This window comes from Peromyscus eremicus, chromosome 11, assembly GCF_949786415.1.
Source record: "Peromyscus eremicus chromosome 11, PerEre_H2_v1, whole genome shotgun sequence".
Taxonomy (NCBI): domain Eukaryota; kingdom Metazoa; phylum Chordata; class Mammalia; order Rodentia; family Cricetidae; genus Peromyscus; species Peromyscus eremicus.
The window spans coordinates 48,247,521-48,269,756 of NC_081427.1; the positions used below are offsets into that span (position 1 = coordinate 48,247,521).

Below are 22,236 nucleotides of genomic sequence, written 5' to 3' on the forward strand. Positions count from 1 at the left end.
ATCTTTGTTGAAAGTAGCCCAGCTCACATGGAATAAGGCAAAACAGAGAAGAGATGACAAGTATTAGTTATAAATTCAGTCCATAGAATTCTATAATTTACGTATATAACAATTCCAGAGAATTTGAGTAGCAGAATATAACTAATTTTTTATAACTGCTTGAATAATTCTTCTTTTTTTTCCTATGGTGCTGAAGATTGAGCCCAGACCTTCTACATTTTAGGAAATGCTCTAGCATTTCAGCTGTATCCCAATCCTGCATGAACAATTCTTAGAGATTTTTTAATTAGACTAATGAAAACTAAGATTTCAAGCCATAACTTTCATGTTCAATAAATTGCTTCCTTTTATTTTATTATTATTCTTTTATGTGAAACTGACACAAAGATGTTAGCTCCTTTTAATTTCACATTTGTAGACAATTACCACTTGGTTAAAAACATACTATTCAAAGTACATCTTAAATTACTATAGATTTCCAGCATATGAACATCAGCACCAGAAACTGATCAGTTTATGTGTCAAACAGGTAATAAATCATTGGTGCTTACCCCCTTTTCAATGTTCCCAGTCTGACACAATGTCCCCTCCGCGGCTGGAATACTGTTGGTGACACAGCGGTTGCTTTTGCTAAGACACCAGAGCTCTCTACACACTTCCTAGGAAAGAAGGCAAAAGCATGTTGATGAGGAACGGAGGTTAAAGCCACGTGCGTTTCTTGAATAGAGCACATCACAGTCACTCAGCCTCACTTGCTGATGTTCAAGCTACTATTGAAAGAGGATTTAGGGTGAAGGTCTTTCAGAGGGTAGGTTATTCACTTAAACTTTGGTCTAATTCATGTTTTAGTAGATAAAGTATGTTTTATTATTTAATACTGCTGGGGATCTTTTCATAACAATGTACAGATATTTCATTAATAAGGAAAAATAATGAAAAAATACATAGAGAAGAAATTCGGTTTTTCAATGCTTGAGAATAAATACTAACACAAACTTAACAATTGCCAACAGAGCATCTAAGTTTTAAAAATTGGTAGTATTCTGGGAAGGAAAAAGATGGAGCAGACACTGTCAAGTAGATAGGAATTTAACATATAAATTTAAAGAAATATGAGGTACATTTTAGAGTAATTTCTAAATTTTGTATGTCAAAGAATTATCTAGAAATATTATTTTCAGTTATCAAACAGTTTAACACAATGATGGTAAACTTTCATAAAATACTCCTATTTATGACATTTTCACCTCCTTCCTTAGTATTTTCTCAGAACAGAAGTATAAGACTTTTCCAATACCAACAATATAAAATACTAGGTTAAGTTATCAGATTATCATCTGGATATGTCTAAATATTATGTCTGTGTTATAATTATCTAAAAAAATAACTTCAGAAGAAAATACTCAAAATTCTAATTTTTTACATATGATCATCAATTACTATCACCACCATTAATTTAAACTAGAACTGTGAATCTAAATATATTTGTTACAATATGCAATAAATATGTAGAAATAATAAATATATAGCACTTAATCCTGTCACTTTTATGTCTCAAGTGAAGTTTTAACTCTCCAGACACAAAAGAAATCATGTGACACAGACATCATTGAGAAGGAAAGTGGGAAAATATGGGAACTAATGATTCTGCAAGTGGAAATGTCCACACGATACTCCAGTACTTGGTTCTACTTGTGAAGACAATACTCAGAGCTGAGGCCCCCTTCGGATTCCTATTGAGGTGTTGTCTATCAGACAGGCGGTGACATACAATGTGTATTGGGCTTTAAAATACTTAACATCGGGGGCTGAAGAAATGGCTCAGCTGTTAACAGCACAAGCTGCTCTTGCAGAAGACCTGAGGTCAGTTCCCAGCACACACATGGCAGCTCAGAACCATCTGTAACTCCAGTTCTAGGAAATCCAATGCCCTCTGGCCTTCATAGGTACCAGGCATGCACATGATGCACAGACATACATGCAGGCGAAACACTTATACACACAAAATAAAAAATAAATTAAAAAAATTAAATATACTTCAATTTTTGAAACTCTATTTAAAGACTAGTGAGTTAAAAAAGAAAACATTAGAAGAGCCTTCTGGGAATCATAGTATCAACCTAAAATGTTCTTTTCATAATGGAACTCAATAAAAATAATACTTACTTGCTCTTACAATGTATTTTCAGTACATTCTTTTAGTTTAACATTTTAGAAGCAGCAGGACTGCTACTATTTAAAGGTTTTAAAATATTGAACTATGTGTAAAAGCCTATCCAAATTCAAGTAACAATGAGTTCACAGAGATACATTTAATAGAACAATATATTTAAAATGTGAAAAAAATGCATAGATTATCTCTGGACAAGATTCTGAATAATTTTTCTTTTTGTTGGATCTAAATCTTACTTTAGACAAAGGCAAAAAGAAGCCTAAAATATACTTTATACAAAACTATATGATGAGGATTCTACTTTTGAAGACAATACTCAGAGCATCCATTAAAAACACACACAATTTAGTTGTGTTGTAGAAACATTATTTTCTAAAAGCACCTTTGAACACCTCTACCCAAAGTGACAAGTGATTTAGGTCCTTTTTTAATTGCGATGTCCAGATTGACAATACACCTTCCTTCGATGTTTGAAAGACAGATTTCGGGATCTAGCAGGAGTGTGTTACCTTACTGGCTTCCTAAAGATTGGCATTTTGCTAGGGATTAATTTATCACACATTGCTACATGCAGGAAGGGTCTGCCGACCCACACTGGAAAAAACACTTGAACTGTTAAAGTAGTCACAGAGATCACAGAAAGCTTTTCCAGCAGAATTCACAGTTGCCATTTCATCTCGAGTAAAAAAGAATTTTGATATTGAATTTAAGAAGAGAAAGACAAAATACAAGAAAAGCTCATTTCACACCAAGGAAGAAGTTCTAGAATATGGGCAACATATTTAGTTGGACAGTTTCCTTTGCACATGAATATTAATTGCTGAATACACACTTTCATGAAGGTTTCAAGCTATAATGAAGTTAACTGCAGGCTGAAAGGTTTTTATCTCTTGAGAAAGTTCTATATAACACAGACCATACTTGTTAAATTCCTTTCCTAAATGAAATATATAAGGTGATGGGTACAGTTAGTGGATGGGAATAATGTTTTCTTTTTCCCCCAGCTTAGCTCAGGAGCAACTATTTTCTTGCATGTGTTCATCATTCCCGACAGAAGTTCAAGTTTATTACGATTAGTTTCATGACTTCTCTAGGTGAATAAATCATTGCCTCTGTGCTAGGGTTTCCTTTAGTATCTTAGATTTCACTTTGGGGAGACTCAGGGAAATCTGGTGCTCTGCTGGTCCTCAAGTTTAAGGAAGAAGAAAGAAATCATCAACAACTCCTCTAAAAGACATTTCTGTTAAATGACAGTACAGGAGAGTGAAAATTTGAGATGGAATCTTTAGTTTCATGGGGTCAACTACAATCAGGAAGAAAGATTGAAAGAGTGATAGCAATATTCCCTTTCCATTTGCAAATATTTACTGAGACTCTACCACCCACCAGACATGTTAGCATAATGCAGAAATATTATCACATAGAATCGCAGGGACCAGGGAAACCAATGCTTTTAATTTCTCTGATAAAACTAGAAGAACAATACCAATGTAGTATTTTTTTCATTATACTCTCTTTCCTACATGCATATCTGTGTACCACTTGCATACTTGGAGACCACAGAGGCCAGAAAACGGCACCAGATCCCTAGAAACTAGAGTTACAGACAGTTGTGAGCCTCTGTGTAGGTGCTGGGGATGAAACCCAGGTCATCTGGAAGACAGCCAGTTCCCTTAACCACTGAACTATCTCTTCAGCCCTGACACCTTTTTTTAATTTTTCATTTTAATAGACAATCATCATTTCTTAAGTTTTACTAATTTTACTTAGCTGTTGTTAACCAGAGACTGTAAGTCAGGGGCAGAATCTGTGTGCTTAAAGCATGATTTACAAACTGTTCCTTTTAGAAAAATTAAAAGTTGCCAACCTTACCTTATTCTGTTAATTTTTGGAGAGAAAATTTTGTCTACAGAAATCTAAAAGTTAGTCCAACACCCACTGTCCATAATATTTATTTAGATAAATCTGGGTGCTTGCCAGTGCCCTGAATCCAATTTCTTTTTTGACATAGATCCTTTAGTAATTATCTAACCAAAGAATAATTCTCCTTATTTTTCTGAACATATATTTTATTTATCCTCGTTTTAAATATTTTAATTGAATATACACTGCCAAGCTGACATTAATCTTACCTGAGCATTTGAAGACATTAGGATCCCTTTTTAGGCCAACGCTCTAGTGTGAAAGTCATTTTAACTCCTTTCAAGAGTTTGAAGATCTTACTTCAGTGCAGTTTCTCTACTGTATCTGTTGTTTGTTTGGTTTTCAGATACATGCTCTGAGAATTTGTACTTTTCTTTGATTCTGGTTCCTTTAACAGACCTCTATCTTACCATCTTCCTATGCCTAGCCAGCACAATTTTGTATCTTCTCTTTTTAACCTCATGTCTCTTACCCTCCTGCCAAGGTTTTCCTACCTATTTTCTCTTGAGACAATGATTGTTGGTTTCATGTTGGATTATTTGCTTATGTTGTTTATTACCCATATCCAGCCTATCTTTAGTGGGTTTATTTTTATCTCTCATCATGCTATAGCTTTTGATTTATGAAAGTACAGTCAAACGCAATTGTTTCTGTCACACATTCTAAGGTTTTCACTGAATGCGCTTTCAAGTTGATTTATTTGCTTGGTATCAGGTAGTTGAAGTAGTTGATTTAAAAAAAAAAAAGTTTTGTTTTGTTCTCTTGTGAGGTACAAGCTAGGGTCCCAATTTCTTAAGGAAGTTATTTTTCACCCACAAAAACCTTTGCTCAATTAAATCCCTGCTGGCATTTCCCCAGCATCCCAGTCAGCTAGTCCTTTGCAGTCTAAATCATACAGCTCATTGGACTTTCTTCTTAGAGATATAGGTCTGTAAGTACATTTGCATGCACCAGAGATCACTTTAATAAAAACTGAGACTTGAACCCATTTATCAATCTGTTGTTTTTTTATATATATTTTTTATTTTTAAAAATTTTCTTTTCATTTTACACACTAATCCCAGTTCCCGCTCCTTCCCCTTCTCCTGCTCCCCAACTCCCTCCCATCCCATGCCCCTGTCCACTCCTCAGAGAGGTATCAACCCGGTTTTTTTAAAAATTAACATAAGGCAGGTAGTAATCTAGTTACTACCCATCCCACAGCATTCTTGCAGTGAACTCAATAAACGTATCTTTAAAAATTAATATAAAAGGTGTATCTTTTCACTGTTTCTTTACCTGCCCTCATGACTTCAATAGAATTTGGATTTTTTAAATGAAGCTAACAAGTCATTTACTATGACCAGTAAAGGAAACTCTTTCCTTTATAGGTGTTTTTATGTTTCATAATTTTTCTCTAATTATGAGAAAGCCTGCCTGCTATCTTGAAATCATAATCAGAGATACTGAATGATTTTCCAGTTTGAGGGAAATGTTAACCTTTGTGCTGTGCTGGGTTCTTGGTAGTAATTGTACAATAGTCTCAGGGTCCTCATCATCCTATCAGTTGCAGTAAAGATGGTCAATGAGGAGAGTAAAGCCTTGACGGGGTCAGTAAGGAGCATCAGCAAAGAGAAATAGAAAACCTACATCTGCTAACACTGTGGCCTGGCTTAGGTCTAGGGATCCAAATCAAACAAGATAGCATGTCCACACTTAGTCCTTAAAGAGCTCAAGCCCATTAAGCAGGCGATTAACTGAATGAGATCCTAGAAAGGGAACAACAACAATAAAACAGGATCTAGAAATTGAGGTTAAATAATCAACAATTTGAAGGCTTAAAAAAAGATACCAAAATGATTATAAAAATGAAAGGGAACCTTGAAGATGCACAGTTAGTTTAAAAAATCACCAACCTTTAAGCCTACATTTGACTCTGGAACTAGGATTTGGCTTGGAATTGGGGTAAAGTAAAAAATCAAAGCAACCTTTAAACAATTATATGTTGAGTAATTATATATGTTTGGATTCCAGAGACTACTGAGGGACTAAAATATTTCAGTGTCCTTTACTCTATAAGTCTGTGTTAAACCACACTGAAGAAAATTTATGCTACCTTAAGATATTTAAGAGAATTCTATTTTTCTCAATACAACCATTATATATTTAATACCTGAAAACTGAATAATTAATCCATAGACCCGCTTTAGAAATCAAAGATAACTGTGAGTATTGAAAATGTTTTTGTAGAGAATAAAAACAGCATTTAGCTTTAAAAGTAAAGCACAATATGAACAAACAAAAACCCCAATCTACTAAAACTCATTTTCTGTAAACTTTTCTGATATGTATTTCTCAATATACTTTTCATTATTTCATTATTTCAACACTATCTTCTGATTTCTCTGCATCTATTTTTTAAACATTGTTCAGAGAATCAACAATATTCAAAAATACTAACAAAGTTCATTTGCAATTATATGAATAATTCTTTTTGTTTGGTTGGTTTGGTTTTGGTTTTTCAAGGCAGGGTTTCTCTACATAGCCCTGGCTGTCCAGAACTCACTCTGAAGACCAGGCTGGCCTGGAACTCACAGAGATCTGCCTGCCTCTGCCTCCCAAGTGCTGGGATTAAAGGTGTGTGCCACCCCCACCCAGTCTATATGAATATGCCTTAATGACAAAGCAATAATGATTTGAATCACAATTTGTAGTGATAAAATAATAAGCAAAAGGAACAAGGTCTGAAGGCACTTAAAACTGTAGTCTATATAGAGTAAGACTCTGTTGCTGAAAACAACAAACACTTTGGACACAGAACACAGGGAAATCAAGTTGGAACTGAGCTGGATGCTTCCCTGCTGACTAGCATTCACAGTGCTGGAAGACACTGCACAAGTTTGGGGGGAGGGTAGAAAAGTCATCCACAATCACCAAAAGTCATGAACCCAACTAAGGACCCAGTATGCTAACAATAGTAACTTGCCAGACAAGATAAGCTCCCGGTGTGATATGGCACAATTTTGGTGAGGGTAAACAGCTGCTTCCTTATTAAACCTAATCTCTGCTCTATGGGAGAAATACACAACTGGCAGAATGTTGTTACAATGAGCTGCACTGAGCTGGGAACTGTTCTGAATGCAACTTATACAGATTCTAATCGGGTACATAGCAGTAAACAGAATGAAAATAAATATTATATTAGAAAGTACTAAACGCTAATGAGAAAAAAGCAAGGAAAAATTCTAGGACTTATGCATGTGAATGTATAAACGTGCATAAGTTTAGGTAAGGTTATCAAGGAAGGCATCATTTAACTATCAAGCAATCAACTAAGCAAAACAATTATCGAATTTACTAACATGATGTGACTGCGAATTACTGGGGGATGTTTTTATATACAGAATGATCAGACAGAAGTCTTATCTCAAGAGAAATTCCACTTGAGTTAGAGTAAAAGGCGAAATTGAGTCAATATGTGACTCTCAAAATTTTCGCATGCTCTCAAATCACAGAAGGTTCATCTTCTCCTCTTAGTGTAGCTGCTGTTCAGGAACATAACCACAAATGACAGATATTCACAGAAGAAATGGAAACACTTCTTGAATGTCTACTATATGGCCAGCACATGAAATGTATATGCTATCTTGTATATGCTCTTGCTACCTGAGGTTTACAAAAACAATTAGGCTGTTGTTCACTGAAAAGTTTTCTATGAATGAATAAAATTTACTGATGGTCAGCTTGACATTATAGGTAATAGTGAATGGTGAACAGACTTTTTAAATTTAAAATATTTTGTTAAAAATATTATATTTCGCTGGGCGGTGGTGGCGCACGCCTTTAATCCCAGCACTCGGGAGGCAGAGCCAGGCGGATCTCTGTGAGTTCGAGGCCAGCCTGGGCTACCAAGTGAGTTCCAGGAAAAGCGCAAAGCTACACAGAGAAACCCTGTCTCAAAAAACCAAAAAAAAAAAAAATTATATTCCAAAAAATATTGTGGTCTATTGTGAAACCATGTGCTAACTAATGTGTTTTCCTTTATGGATGAGAATATCTTATCTACTGGTAGAGCATCATTTAGTTCTATATTAAAAGCATAGAATTTACAACATACTACTGAAGATGTATGCAGTAGCTCTATCCTATATGAACAATGACAATATTCACATACAATAAAAAAATCCACAAATTACACAAAGCTATGATGTCTATAAAACTTGTGTGACTTCAATCTATCTGCAGATGAACACTCATCCCTTCACAGTTTTATATATATATATATTAGGTATCATAAACCTATATTAAATTCTTAAGTGTTATCTGAAAATTGTGTGTGGATATGATTTAAAGTGACAGAATCAAGAAATAAGGAGCAAAATCTGAAAGAGCCCTAATCTATGCTTTTTGGAATACAGCCATAAAGATCCCCCATATATATCATATAAGCCTATAAGTGAATTCCTTTCTACGTTTAGACTTATTATTATTGCAATATGCTTTCAGCCAGTTTAGTTTTTATGATTATTTTCTAATAAAAATATTGAAAATGACCCACAAGTGAGAAGTGGAAGAGAAGTGACATAATAGGTTCTACAGAGCTTTATGAGCCTGATGCTCTGAATAAAAAATAAATACATAAATAAAAAACGATTCCTAGAGACAACGGTTCTGTTGTTTTATTTGCAATGAACTTTTTGTTAAGAAGTACTGAAAAATCATCCTTAGACTCAGAATTGGGGGATATTTGAAGATAATATAGTAAAGATCTAGCTTTACACGCTGCAGCTTATCTTAAAGAAGCACATACACAAACTTTCGCACATAGGTGTGGAGGCCAGAGGACAACTTGCAGGAGTTAGTTCTCTCCTTCCACCATGCAGGTTCCAAGATCAAACCCAGGTCCTCAGGCTTGGTGGTCAAATGGCTTTACTCATCAAATCAATCATTTATCTGGTCCCTAACTTTTTTTTGTAATAACAGAAAATGAGACTGAGGATATAGCTTAGTTGGCAGAGCAGCTGTTTGACCTACACAGTGGCCTGAGTTTGATCCCCAGCACCACATAAACTGAGTATGATATCACATGCCTAGAATCCCAGCAATTGAGAGGAGCAAGGAGAAGGTTCAGGAGTTCAAGGTCATCCCCAACTACATAGCAAGTTTAAGGTCAGCCTGAGCTACATGAGGTGGAGGAGGTGGTGGTGGTGGTGGTGGTGGTGGTGGTGGTGGTGGTGGTGGTGGTGGTGGTGGTGGTGGTGGTAAGAAATTCCATCATTCGAAGATGACACAATTTAGGATTTCAGACATCCGAGAATGTATGTCCCCAAACAGTAATTTTAGAGATTACTTCTCTCCCAAAAGACAGGGCTAAGATGGAGAGTTTTGAGAAGTTTGCTAATCAGGAATGAGACATTACCTGATGAAGACTAGACTAGTGTTCTCTATAACAAACACATCTACAATCTTTATTTTATTAGCACAATTACTATACCTAGAAGCAACAGATGTGACAAACTCAAATCTTTACATGTTTTTAATCTAGGAGTGTATAAATCACACATTGTAATTTTAGTTTCCCCATCTATAAACTATTATAAAGTCATTATAAATTTTATCAATGCAGTCTGAAGTATCTCAGAAAAAGGTACTATATAACAGTTATGGATCACTGAATATCATTTGTAGGATACCAGATTGTGCAAATATATTAATCTATATATTACACTGCTATTCTGTTCTTTGTATTTATAACCATTATATTTTCTTTTCTATCTGCTAGAATTTATGGATAATCTGAAAACAAAATTAGATAATAGGTAATGATAAATGTGGAATACTGCTCCAAATAAAATACCTAAATGTGATTAACAAATATATAACTGAACACATACACTAAAAAGTCACTAAGAAATCATGGAGTATTGAAAAGCTGGGCATTATCAGCTCTCAATCACTACAAAATGGCCAAAGTGAAAGGGATGGGAAAAGGTATCACTGTAGCAGTTATGGTTCATTCTATAACTGTTTAAAATCTTTCCAGAAGTCATTAGTTTTCAAAATAGGAATAATTTCAAGGCAACTGTTCCCTAGTCTCATATCAGTGTGTTTAATGCCCACCTTAGTACCTTACACTCAGGTCATCTTTCCCTTCAGCTACCTCCTGAAGCACAATGTGCTAACCAGAATGGACTCAATCTTCAAAGAGTCAATTGATTTCCAAAGTAGTATTTAGAAATGTCATAAATGTTAGGAAAACATAAGATAAAAACCAGTGTAAATTGGGTATGATAATTGTGTGAACCTGTGGTGATATTTTATTTGTGCACCCCCAACAAAGCTTATCTGAGCATCAGAGGAAAAAGTCAAGTCAACTACTATACTAAACATAGGGGTCAGGCAGTGGTAGCACTCGCCATTAATCCTAGCATTCAGGAGGCAGAGATTCATCCAGTTCTCTGTGAGTTCAAGGCCACACTGGGGAATAGAGCCAGGCATGGTGGCACAAACTTTTAATTCTAGCACTAGTTAGCCATAGAGGTCTGGAGGTCTGTACAGACAGACAGGAAGTGATAGAGCTGGGAGGAAAGAGTAAGTGATGTAGCTGGGCGGAGAGAGGAAATAAGAGGGCAGGGACAGAAAGGCATATAGGCGTGGGTATACAGGAAGTAGCTCTCTCTGGAGGCTGAAGAGTTAGTAAGGTGAGGTTGGCTCTGGCTTGTCCTATTCCTCTGATTTCTCAGTTTTCATCCCAATATCTGGCTCCAGGTTTTTTATTAATAAGACCGTTTAGCAATTCGTCTTACATCTGGTGCCCAACGCTCAAGTTCAAGAGGTGGGAGAGATTTTAAAGAATCTATCAGAGATCAAGAATCCTAACTAGAAATGTATAGTAGAATACAAAAAGAGCATAAGAATTCCATATAGAATATGTATCTAGTGAAACCAGTATTTCATTGAGAAACAAAGTAGAAAGGGTTCATGACAAAATATAAGAAATTATCTCTACAAATGCTAATGTCTTCACAAAGTTTTCTGATATAGAAGTCAGCATAACCATTATACAGAAAGATTCAAAAGGCAGAAAAATGAAGTTTTTTAATTACAACTTGTCTTGTTTCTATCTACCTAGAAAAAGTGAGCCTTCTAGACTAAGTGAGAAGAATCAATTTTTAAATTAATTTGTTCATCAAAGAAAAAATTACATTCATAAATCCCATAAATGTAATAATAATAAATAATAATAACATAAATTATCTACCATAGAAGCTTATGGATGGAGTCCAAACACAATTTCCAGAATAAAAAGTACAATGTAGACTTTCTCACTAGTGAACAGAAAAATGGGATACACTGTGAGTGATCGTATAAAGCATCTTTGATCTCATTTGATCACTGAGTACATGTAGTCACTGTGATTAATGCTTGGGTGACTTTCTTTTAGGAAAAAAGACAATTTAGGAACAAAAGAAACTAGATCCTTTCAGAACTAAGACTTTACAAAGAAACAGGAGAAATCAAAGTTGTATATGTGTCTCTACATACCCAGATAATCACACACAATCTTGAAAGTACTGCCAAGGTCTACCAAGAATAAGAATATATTTGTCACCCAAGAGATGTGTTTTAATGCCTCCCATCGCTCCATGTCCAAGAGGAGTAAGTGGTAAAGGACAGTGAGTATGTAGTCTAACAATACTATTTTAAAACTTAATTCTTTGTATTGTTATCATTTTCGAAGAATATAGACTATCTGTACCACAATAAGAACCAAGCCTTTAGATTTGGTTTTTAAGCCCAAGTACTTTTTGGCACACAGATTGATATTTTAGAATCCATTTTTTTTCATTCAACACATTCCTATATTAGAGACCAAATTATCTGTGAAATTAAAAGCGTTTTAATTGTTTCTAATATGGCCCTGTGACTTGTCTTAGGCACACATGAAGAGAAAGTCATGATGTTCACAGTTTTTTCCACAGCTATTTCCCTTTTTCTCATTCCGTGGGCTGGTGTCACCTTGTTCCTCCTCGGTTGTTGTGTTGGAAAGTGGGCAGTGGGTGAAGCCATAGAGGTGACTCAGTTCTAGCTAGACTGAATTAAGGTAAAGGCAAGAAGCCAGTGAAAATGCCCTTTAGCACAGTTATAAGAGTGCCAGGAAAAGGCAGTAGAGGAGTCTCTTAAAACTAAAATATTTTAAAAGACAAAGTAAAATTGGCATCGTGAGCTGAAGATTTAAAAAATAAAGCACATGAAATTACTAAAATTCTGTTTGCTTCATTAACAAAAAAATTGTGAAATATGTTAATTTAGTTATTATTCAAATATTTAGAAATAGATATTATATAAATAATCTCAGAAAAATCAGTGTAAAGGCATTATGTAAATTAATAATGCTCAAAAGACAAACTAAGTTCATCATGATTCCACTTGAACATGTGTCATAAGAGAACATATATAAATGACTGAACATAAGAATTAAGACCTCTTACCCCGTATTTGCATTGGCGGGATGTTGCTCCATACTGGAAACGACATTGCTCATCAGCATCATACACCTGACCTGGGGCCACAGCTGGATAAAGAAAGTCACGCTTGGGAGGCTCATTATCAAGGCAAGTACCACGGCCTGAACTGTTCAACATAAAGGATCAGAGGAAATTAGGTACTCTGTAGACTATTTCAGTCACAATTATGAAACCATGTGTTGAGATCTTTGTCTTAATAATTTGATGCATGAAAACAACACATTGTACTAATAATCATATAGCAAAATAGAATAGTTTTACAGACACCTGAATGAGAGCTCTAAATTCTTTTTCTCCAGCACCAAAGCACAATGGAAGCATCTCAGACAACAATCTGAAAATGTCCTGCTGGCCTTTAAAATACTGGTTTAAACTAGTTCTGAAGGAATCAAAACAGAATTTCATAATACTCTAAGTTTCTTGTTTGTTTTCATTGAAAATATAACCACATCTGGTAGTAGAATTAAAAGCATGAATTGTGGAAAATTAAACAAAAATAATTATAGCTGCAATCTTAAAGACTTAATTTATACCCTTAGACAGAACAAAAGATGGTACAGTAAGGCATGGCACTAGTTAGTGGGCTGAATGGCAGCTGGGGCTAAGGTCCAAAGGTCTCTCTCACATACACTAGAAATGTTTAGTCTCTCAAAGATTTCATATTTCATCTGAGGTCATCAGAGCTAGGAAAAGGGAATGTTCTCCTTTCTACATAATTTCTGCTTTACAAAGTATGCCTTCACTAAAACATAATATTTTAATTCAGTGGAACAAATAACATAAAGGTTGCCAAAAGCTAGACAGAATACCTTACTTTAAAGAGCTCTAGACTTTGCTGAATATAACTGTTCATTTTTATTTATCCAGTGTGCATAAAATAGGACAGATGCTTTTTTACTTTCACTTCACATGTGAGTTCGAATTTTTAAAGAATTCCTATGCCAACACTTAAAAATTCTTTCCAGCATTCCTGTCCATTGTGCCAGGACCTCTGCTTTTTCCCCAAATCTTTTCCATCCACTTTGCCAAAGGAAAATAACTTGACAAGTTGAAGTTCTTCAACTGTTATTTAGGACAGCACAAATTTTCATTTACAAACAGGGAAGAAAGACTCCTACAAAACAATGAGTTTCAATTCACCGACAAGTTTCTTATTTGTTGAAATGTAAAAGGCATCTTGTTACATAAAATGTATTATCTACACAGCAGCAATTAGCATCTTTAAAACCTGAATTGTGCTATTCTTTTTTTTCTTTTTTTTTTTTAAATTTTTATTTTGCAATACAATTCAGTTCTACATATCAGCCACAGATTCCCTTGTTCTCCCCCCTCCTCCCCCTCACCTTCCCCCCAGTCCGCCCCCCATTCCAATCTCCTCCAGGGCAATTCTTAAGGTGGCCCAGACAAAAGGGATACAAGATGGCCTTCTCGGCCTTACACTCCTCTTTGTTAATCTTTAAAGAAAATGCTGTGGTACTACTGTACTGACACAGACGGGCTTTGACATGTCCATCAGCACCGCTCAAGGCTTGCTCTCCCCAATACCTGCTTCCTTCGTCTTTCAAGCTGAGATACTGTCATGGACCTCAGCAAGCACATTTATTGTTAGGTGAATTTTAAAAATAGCACTTTTGATATTATGATGTGTAAAACTTTAGTCAAGTAAAATCCTACTAGTAATATCAAAAATATATTAAAGTTAATGACAGAGGGGTAATATTTTAAAGTAAGTACAATAGTAAAAAAATGACTATTTTGATAATATAGAATATTATTGGGATAACTGAATTAGAGGATTAACTTCTAAATTTTCTTTCCAAAGTACAAGTTCCATCATTTACAATAAAACTATACATATATTTATAAAAGGAATTGAGCATATAATAAAAATTAGTAAATACTACTACAAATCAAAAGAAAAGTAAAATTATATACTGAAGAACTCACATACAAGACCTTTTCGGTAATAAATATTTATCAGCAGCATAACAAAAAAGTGTAGGACATAATTACCTAACTGGTACCAGTACAGAACTTATTACAAATATTACACATAGTGACTTTCAGAAATACAGAAAAGTAAACTAAAAAATTCAGAGGTAGAACTATGTGACCCTCAGAAGGGAATTTAAAGATAGATACACAGAGGAAGTAACTTTTTCCTGATGGTAGAATTGGCTTAATTTAGGAAGAAGCAAAACTAATTATTTCATTTAATGTTCTTGTTTTGAGATATAATGATCTTCTAACCATATTCTTTTCTTTAAAAAAATTAGATCAGACAAGCACTGAAAAGACCTTCAGAGCCAACAGTGCCAAGCATGGTTAGGACCTAAGGCCAAAACTCTTCAAAGAGTTGGTCTCCAAAGTGTATTCTTATTTTAGGTCCCTGGAAGCACCTATTTCCTTTTTTATTATTAAATAGCTACACTAGACCAGTTCTCCTTGTCCAGTGTACTTTACAGAAGATTAAAACTCCCCATTAAATAAAATAAAAAAGAAAACCATATGTATATTTTAAAAATGAGCCTGTGTTTAGGAACACCATATCAATAAAGGTCTTTAGAAATGTGGTTGCTATATATGTAAATATCAGCAAGGCTTATCAGTCAAATGACCTCAGGTACAGCAAGGATTTATCTGTGTAGCTGATTAAAAAGCTTCTCCATTCCACATGTTCTCACTATGTGTACATACAGCACTGTCCTCCTAACGATCATACCTCGTAACATGGCAGAGCAGAGATGAATGTATTTGAGGAATGGGACCATTTTCATCTTTTAATTCTTAACTAGGGTTAAGCATTGCAAATGTTTAGTTGTGTATATTAGTAAAATTTATCTATTGTTTTCCTGATGTCTTTTCTGTTACTTTCAATTAAGTAAAGTCTATAGAGCATTATTATTATTATTATCATTATCATTATTATTATTATTATTATTATTTGGATTTTTGAGATAAGGTTTCTCTGTGTAACCACCCTGACTGTCCTGGAACTTTCTCTATAGACCAGGCTGACCTCGAACTTACAAAGATCTGCCTGCCTCTGCTTTAATCTCGAGTGCTGGGATTCAAGGATGCACCACGACTACCCAGTTGAGTATAATTATTATTAACTGACTCTTAAGGAGAAAAGTACTTCAAGGTATTTTCATGCTCCTAAGCTATCAACTACCATTCTGAAATAGTACAGATATAGACACAGAAGGCAAAGAACACAGATCTGTGGGATACACATTTGATTCTATCAGAAGAGTTTCTCTCCCTCGCTCTCTGTCTCTCTCTCTCACTTCCTCCTCCCTCTTCCCCTCTCTGTCCCTCATATGTGTGTTTAACCAAAGAATTTCTGAGCACTCAATTCTAATAAATTTTTTCCTATGAGTAACTGCTCTTCTGATTTTTTAAATGTTCATGAGGTAATGTCTGATTTCTGATTTTACACTAGTAACTTCTCTCTCTAACTACCCCTCATGGTATATGCCTGTGTGAAAATGTGTGTAAGGGTGCACTCACCCCTGCAGTTGTGTGGAAGCCAGAGGTTCAGGATGTCTTCCTCAATTATCTCCATCTGATTTTTGAGACAGTCTATCACTGAATCTAGACCAGCGGTTTTAGTTAGACTGGATGCCCAGCAAACCTCAGGATCAGCTAGCCCACCTCGCCATATACGCACTTTGGGCCTATAGGTCTATTCCACTGTACCTGGCCTTTGGCATGGGTTCTGGGATCCAGACTTAGGTACTCACGCTTGCATACCACTTTATCCACTAAGCCAGTGGTTTTCAACCATCCTAATGCTACAACCCTTTAATATAGTTCCTCGTGTTGTGGTGACTCCCAGCCATAAAATTATTTTCATTCCTACTTCATAACTGTAATCTTGCTACTGTTATTAATTATAATGAAAATATTGGATATGTAGAATATCTGATATTGACCCCTATGTAAGGGTCTCTCGACCCCACAGGGGTTGCCACCCCTAGGTTGAGAAACACTGTATTAAGCCATCTCCCAAACTCTACATGAATAATTTTTAATATTGTTTTTAAGTTATCATACAAATTAATGGGTTTCATTGTAGTTTCTTCATACATCACCATATGTTGCTTTTATTCACTTTAGTCTACGACAGTCCTTCCTCTCCTACTCATCTCCCATATCCTCCAGATGAATTGACAATAATTTATTTATTTTTATTCTGTTTGTTTTTTTGCGACAGTCTCTTTATGTAGACCAAGGTGGCCTACATTGTCCTTTCTTAGCTTTCTGAGTGTTGGACTTACAGGAGTGTGCTACATGCCCAGCTCTCTGTACTCTTCTCAATAACAGCTCTTCTTCACTACCCATGTGCTTATTCTAGAACGCCTGTTTAAAAGGAGCTGAAGTACTCCATTTAAGATTGGGTCACATAACTTACATATTCATATACCATTATATCTGGTATTTCTAATTCCTTTTTATGAAACTGTTACATAGTCTTACACTTTATAATGTTCTTGTTACAAAACAGAAGCTAAGGAAAGTTCTAGTTTAATCTAGAATTTAGTGAACTGAGAAGCAGTAAGTCTTACTATGCCAAGCCTAATGTAATCCATGCTAGTATCAAATAACAAAAGCAGTGATAAATCTATAGACATTTCTGGAATTTTCTCATTAACAACAATTATTAAGATAAATGGTTTGTGTCTTAAGGGTCACATAATTTTTTTTCATTCAGAAAACTTAAACTTTACTCATTAATAAACTAAACATACAGAACTATTAGTCTTCATCTATAAGAGGCTATAACTTTTAATATATTTGTTCAACATAAAACTAGATGCATAAAATTAAATCTATAATTAGTTTTCCAGCAGTTTATATTTCCCAACAAAAATCCAAATCCTAGTTAATGTATTATAAATATAAATAATCATTAAATTCACAATCTGTGTTTTTCTTTAATCTTCCAAGACAAGGTAAAGTATATATATATATATCAGTCTAAAAATATACATCTTCATTGATTATGAAAAATTCATAGTAAATCAAAATATATTTATATTTCTAAAACTCTTTGCATTGTGATGGGAAAGTCATTTTATGTACCTCACTTCTAATTTAGTGAGTACTTATTCACAGAGTCCCAAAGTCAACCTTGAAAACAAGATGAGACAAATTTCAGTCTCCTACTAAAATTTATAGATCTTTATAAAATATGTCCTCCTGGCTTTGTTTCCAGAACATATGAGAATGTATTACTAATTGAGATTTAAAGTGTATTCTTCCTAAAACAGATTATAAAGAATGGAGCTTTAGTCTCTACAGTGGGCCAATCTGAAAGTCCATCTACCTAAGTTGTACACACCTACAGTACCTTAACAACACAGAAGTATAATTTAATGTCGCCTGTGTTTTCACAAAGGTATGCTGATACATATGAATTAAGCATGAACTAGGTTGATATCATTTACATTAAGTTAAATTCATATCTACTATCTTCTCATGAGTAGCTTTATCATTTTTTTCTCAAACTAACAATGTTTGAACCAAACATAGCAATGTAATAACACAATCAGGTGAGTGCAAAGGGATCTAAAATCAAACCTCTTTGTCCTGTCACTCACTGTACAACATGAATGTTGGAATACAACTAACTTGAGGCTTCAAAGACACAAGTCTCGTGCTGTGAATGGTCAATACCCACTCCACACAAAATGACAACTTGTCAAAGACACTCATGTTTAGAGCAAGAGTCTCAAGGTGTGTCAGACAGACTGAAGGAGAAACTTGTTCTGGCAGGTTATTTCTTGGATACTACAATGTTTGGAAGGGTGAGGGGAGGCTCCATCTAAGAAAATGTTTTCCATTTAACAGGGTGAAGTTAAGCTTCAAGAGCAATTTCTAGATAGCAAATATGAATGTGTTGGCCATCTTGTCCATCGTACATCACTTCTCTCAACCTTATTCTTAGTTCCCCTTCAGTCATAACAATGCCACTCAGTGTATTTAATCAGCTTCCACCCTTGTATGAAACGGAGTCTGTATATAACTTGAAATGACAAGCAATTGTGCTACAGCTCCTTGAGAGTTCAAGCAATTTGACAGACTTTAAATAGGGTAAAAGATGACTCACAAAGCCCCCATATCTTTTAGAAATAATATGAAATTGCTCTGAACTACTTCTAAGTGGTCGGGAATGGCTGAAAAGCTGTCCTAAGCTACAGCTATCTGCTTTTCACTGCCTGGTAAACTAGCCCATAGTCAATGAGTTAAGCCTTCATACCAGGTTTATCTTTTTCTATTTTCTAAATAAGTAAATAAGTGAGTCCCGCAGGCAGATAGGAAGGACACTACCTGCAAAGCCGTCTTCGGAAAACATCAGAAGCTGGCATAACACGTCCATTTTAACGGTAATGGGTTCTTTATTATTTAATCAGGACGGCTTCTGGGCGATTCATGAACCACTTATTGAATCACCGAGTTTAAGAAATCTGAAAAAAAATATTGGGAGTTGGTAAACACCATCTCCTGATTGATCAATAGCACCTAGTGTTGCAGAATGACATGAGAGACTGTATTCTAGTGGCATTTTAAGGCCATGTCTTGGGTTTTGTTTTCCCAGTTAAACAGTGAATAATGGATCTCTATAAATCATGGAAAGCTCATCGTTAAGTCCCCGATCATCCTTATTCTATACAGTCTCTAAGGAGAGGAAGGTATGCATTTTGTTGATTGGGTGGCAGTTCCTTAGCAATTACTTCTTTCAAGGTTTCTTTTTCTTGAAGAGAAAAGCTAAAGTAAAGTGCTTTGACCCTTTTTGAGCCAACTACAAAACATAAATGTAAACTGAATCCTTGATCAAACTACAAAATGCCTCTGGATTTAAATATAGATACGAATACAGATAAAGACATCACTCATAGATGTTAAAGCAATTAAGCTCAATGCATAGAAAATGGAACAAAGAAATCTTTTAAAATTACTATTTTATCCTTGTGATCCAGTGAACTGATCTTTTTAACAAAGCTTATGTTTAAAATCTTTTGTTGCTTGGACAAATTATAATAAGATTTTAGTTAGTTTATTATTAGAGGAGAAGGAAGAGCTGAGTTTTCTCCCAAGTCCTTTTTTTTTTTTTTTAAACATTTATCCATTTCCTAGTAGTTTTAACTTCAGGCATTTCCATGTGAATACCCAAAAGAACACGTTTTATAAAATACAGGATAAATAAGCCCACTAGAATCCTGTCAACATTCATTTTGCTTATATATACAAAATACAGGAAAACAATTAAGATTAAATAATGTCTTCAGATTAATTACTTTCATTAATTCAATGGACTGCTATAATGCAAGGGTTACTAGTTCTACATCCCTCACCAAGGCAGTGGTCAGTTCCTTATATTTTAGCAGTAATCAGAGAGTCCTGTGTAGTGTCTTTACAGCCATAATACATTTCCAACTACACAAGACCCAGCAGGAGCTCAAAAGTAATCCGTGTATCTATGCTTCTGCATGTTTGTAGGACATAAAAGAACACACACGATTTACTACATGTCTAAGGCTCAGGAATAGTAGGCTGTGGTCCTGTGTTTAGTGTACAAGGCTGGTACTCACTAATGAACTGTAGATCCACCAAGAGGACGGAAACAGAATACAGAGGGCAAGACAGTGCACTTTTACAGCTCAAGAGAAGGACTGCCATTGAAAATACACACAAATACTGAGCATGTTCCACAGTTTGTCTTTATGATGATAGAGACTGAGATTTTTATTATGAAAACAAGCCAAGACAAGAGAGAAATTTCAGATCTGGCAAAGTTTCCACAAGGAGGAGAAGTTCAATAGTGTTTACAATTTATGTAAATGAGCTCATCAAAGACCATCTTAAAAATGATATTTTTAGTGCTCTATGTTAAAAATGACCAAAGATGTCAACTAAATTCTTTATTGTCTTTTTAAAGCACTTTACCCAATCTGACACAAGGCAAGTATAATAATATAATAAAGTATTAGAATGTTTTCTTACTAAGATTAAAAATTTTTAGTTCACAATACAGTAGTTCAGGACAACTTTTTTAAATGAATTCCCAACTGAATGATTGTACTAATAAATATTTTAAAGCCTATTTTCAACATTCACCTTTTGATTTTTAAATCAAGATCTGTGCCAGGTAATTTAAACTTTCTTTTCTACATAATCATAAGTTTTCAGACTCTATGACCTGGCTACTAATAGTTAAGGAAAATTTTAAGGCATAATTTTATCCTACATAAACTGTCTGAATTTAAAACTTTTATAATACAATTGTGCTAATATGAAGTATAATATAAGCTACTTTCTAAAAATAATGTCCAATTTGCATTTAACCTCACCTCCTCAAGTGAAAAACTAGCACCAAACAGCTAAAGTAATAGTACAGCAATAAACTATTGCAACCTTGATGTTACTTAAAATAGTAATGTTTATGATTTTAATGAATATCAATTGATTTATATAATATAGCATTGAACATTATGATGTACAAAATATCTAATGATATAAGCATTTTGATTTAAACTCACTTAAAAAGTCATAACCCTTTAAGATTAAAAAGATAAACTAACATGCCTGGGCCACACTGAAAGCAACACTCAAGTCTACTGGGTCCTAAAGTCCGATATGAGTGCCCACATGAGTAACATAAGAAAAAAAAATCTCGTTTCCTAAACACAGGTATACTTGTGCTCACTCATATCTATAACATGTATAGAATCAGATTCTTGGGATTCACATTAATAACCATGAAGAAGCTTCTCCAATTGTGGAAAAGATGGAGAGCTTAAATCCTTCCTCAAAACTCTCCCTTCCTGGATGCTTAGTTCAGTTGGTGCTTTTATTTGTTGCTATTTGATACTTTGACAAGCCTAAACAATTCAGTTTTTTCACCAACATCATGAAATACTGAATAACTTAATTAAAGTTTGGCTTATTCTCTACTAAATTATACGAATGTAAATTCTTTCTGAAAATGCTTCCCATTTACTGAACAATTCTAATCTATCATTATATCAATCACACATACATTCTCTTCCATTTCTAGCTTATTCACTATTTGTGCCACGCCAACTTAGGAAAGCATGTGGGAGAGACCTGAAATTTGAGTGGGTCCAATGAGACAAATCTGAAGCCCTATGCATGAGGCTTCGGCAATGAGCTTCTTCTAGAGCGATTCATCATTACTCTCCAGAGATTACTTACTCTAGAAAGCTGGTGATATAGTCTCGGCTGCAGGCAGACCAGGAAAAGGGGTTGGTGTTTGCAGTAATATGAGCTGCCATAAGTTTTGCTGCTTCATGACCTTTCGTCCCACAAGAATTTCCAATTCCATCATGGTTCATACCAAAACTGTTTTAAGAGGAAGAAACAGAAGACAGACACATAAAAGAAAGAAGTAAGGAAAAATAAAACAGCAAGCCCACTATACATTCTCTATTTCCTTATTGGGTCATTTATTCGTTACATCAGGCTTTGATCAAGATAGACCAGTCCTCTAAAGTAGTGTAGGATTAATGCTAAAGTGACAAAAGAATAATTCAATGATGAAATATATGTCTAAATCTCTGCATTTATATGTTTTCACATGTGATCAATATCACATGACTCAATCAC

The 22,236-nt window shown here is 34.8% G+C and overlaps 1 protein-coding gene across 1 annotated transcript in view; it reads right to left on the minus strand.

Annotated features, from left to right (window-relative positions):
- Positions 1-22,236, minus strand: part of Adamts6 (ADAM metallopeptidase with thrombospondin type 1 motif 6) — a 214,305-nt gene that overhangs the window by 113,975 nt on the left and 78,094 nt on the right. The window contains exons 9-11 of the mRNA XM_059276387.1: positions 21,826-21,972; positions 12,568-12,709; positions 552-659 (exon numbers count right to left, since the gene is read on the minus strand). Of these exons, the coding sequence (XP_059132370.1) occupies positions 552-659; positions 12,568-12,709; positions 21,826-21,972 (397 nt within the window). The remainder of the gene's footprint in view (positions 1-551; positions 660-12,567; positions 12,710-21,825; positions 21,973-22,236) is intronic.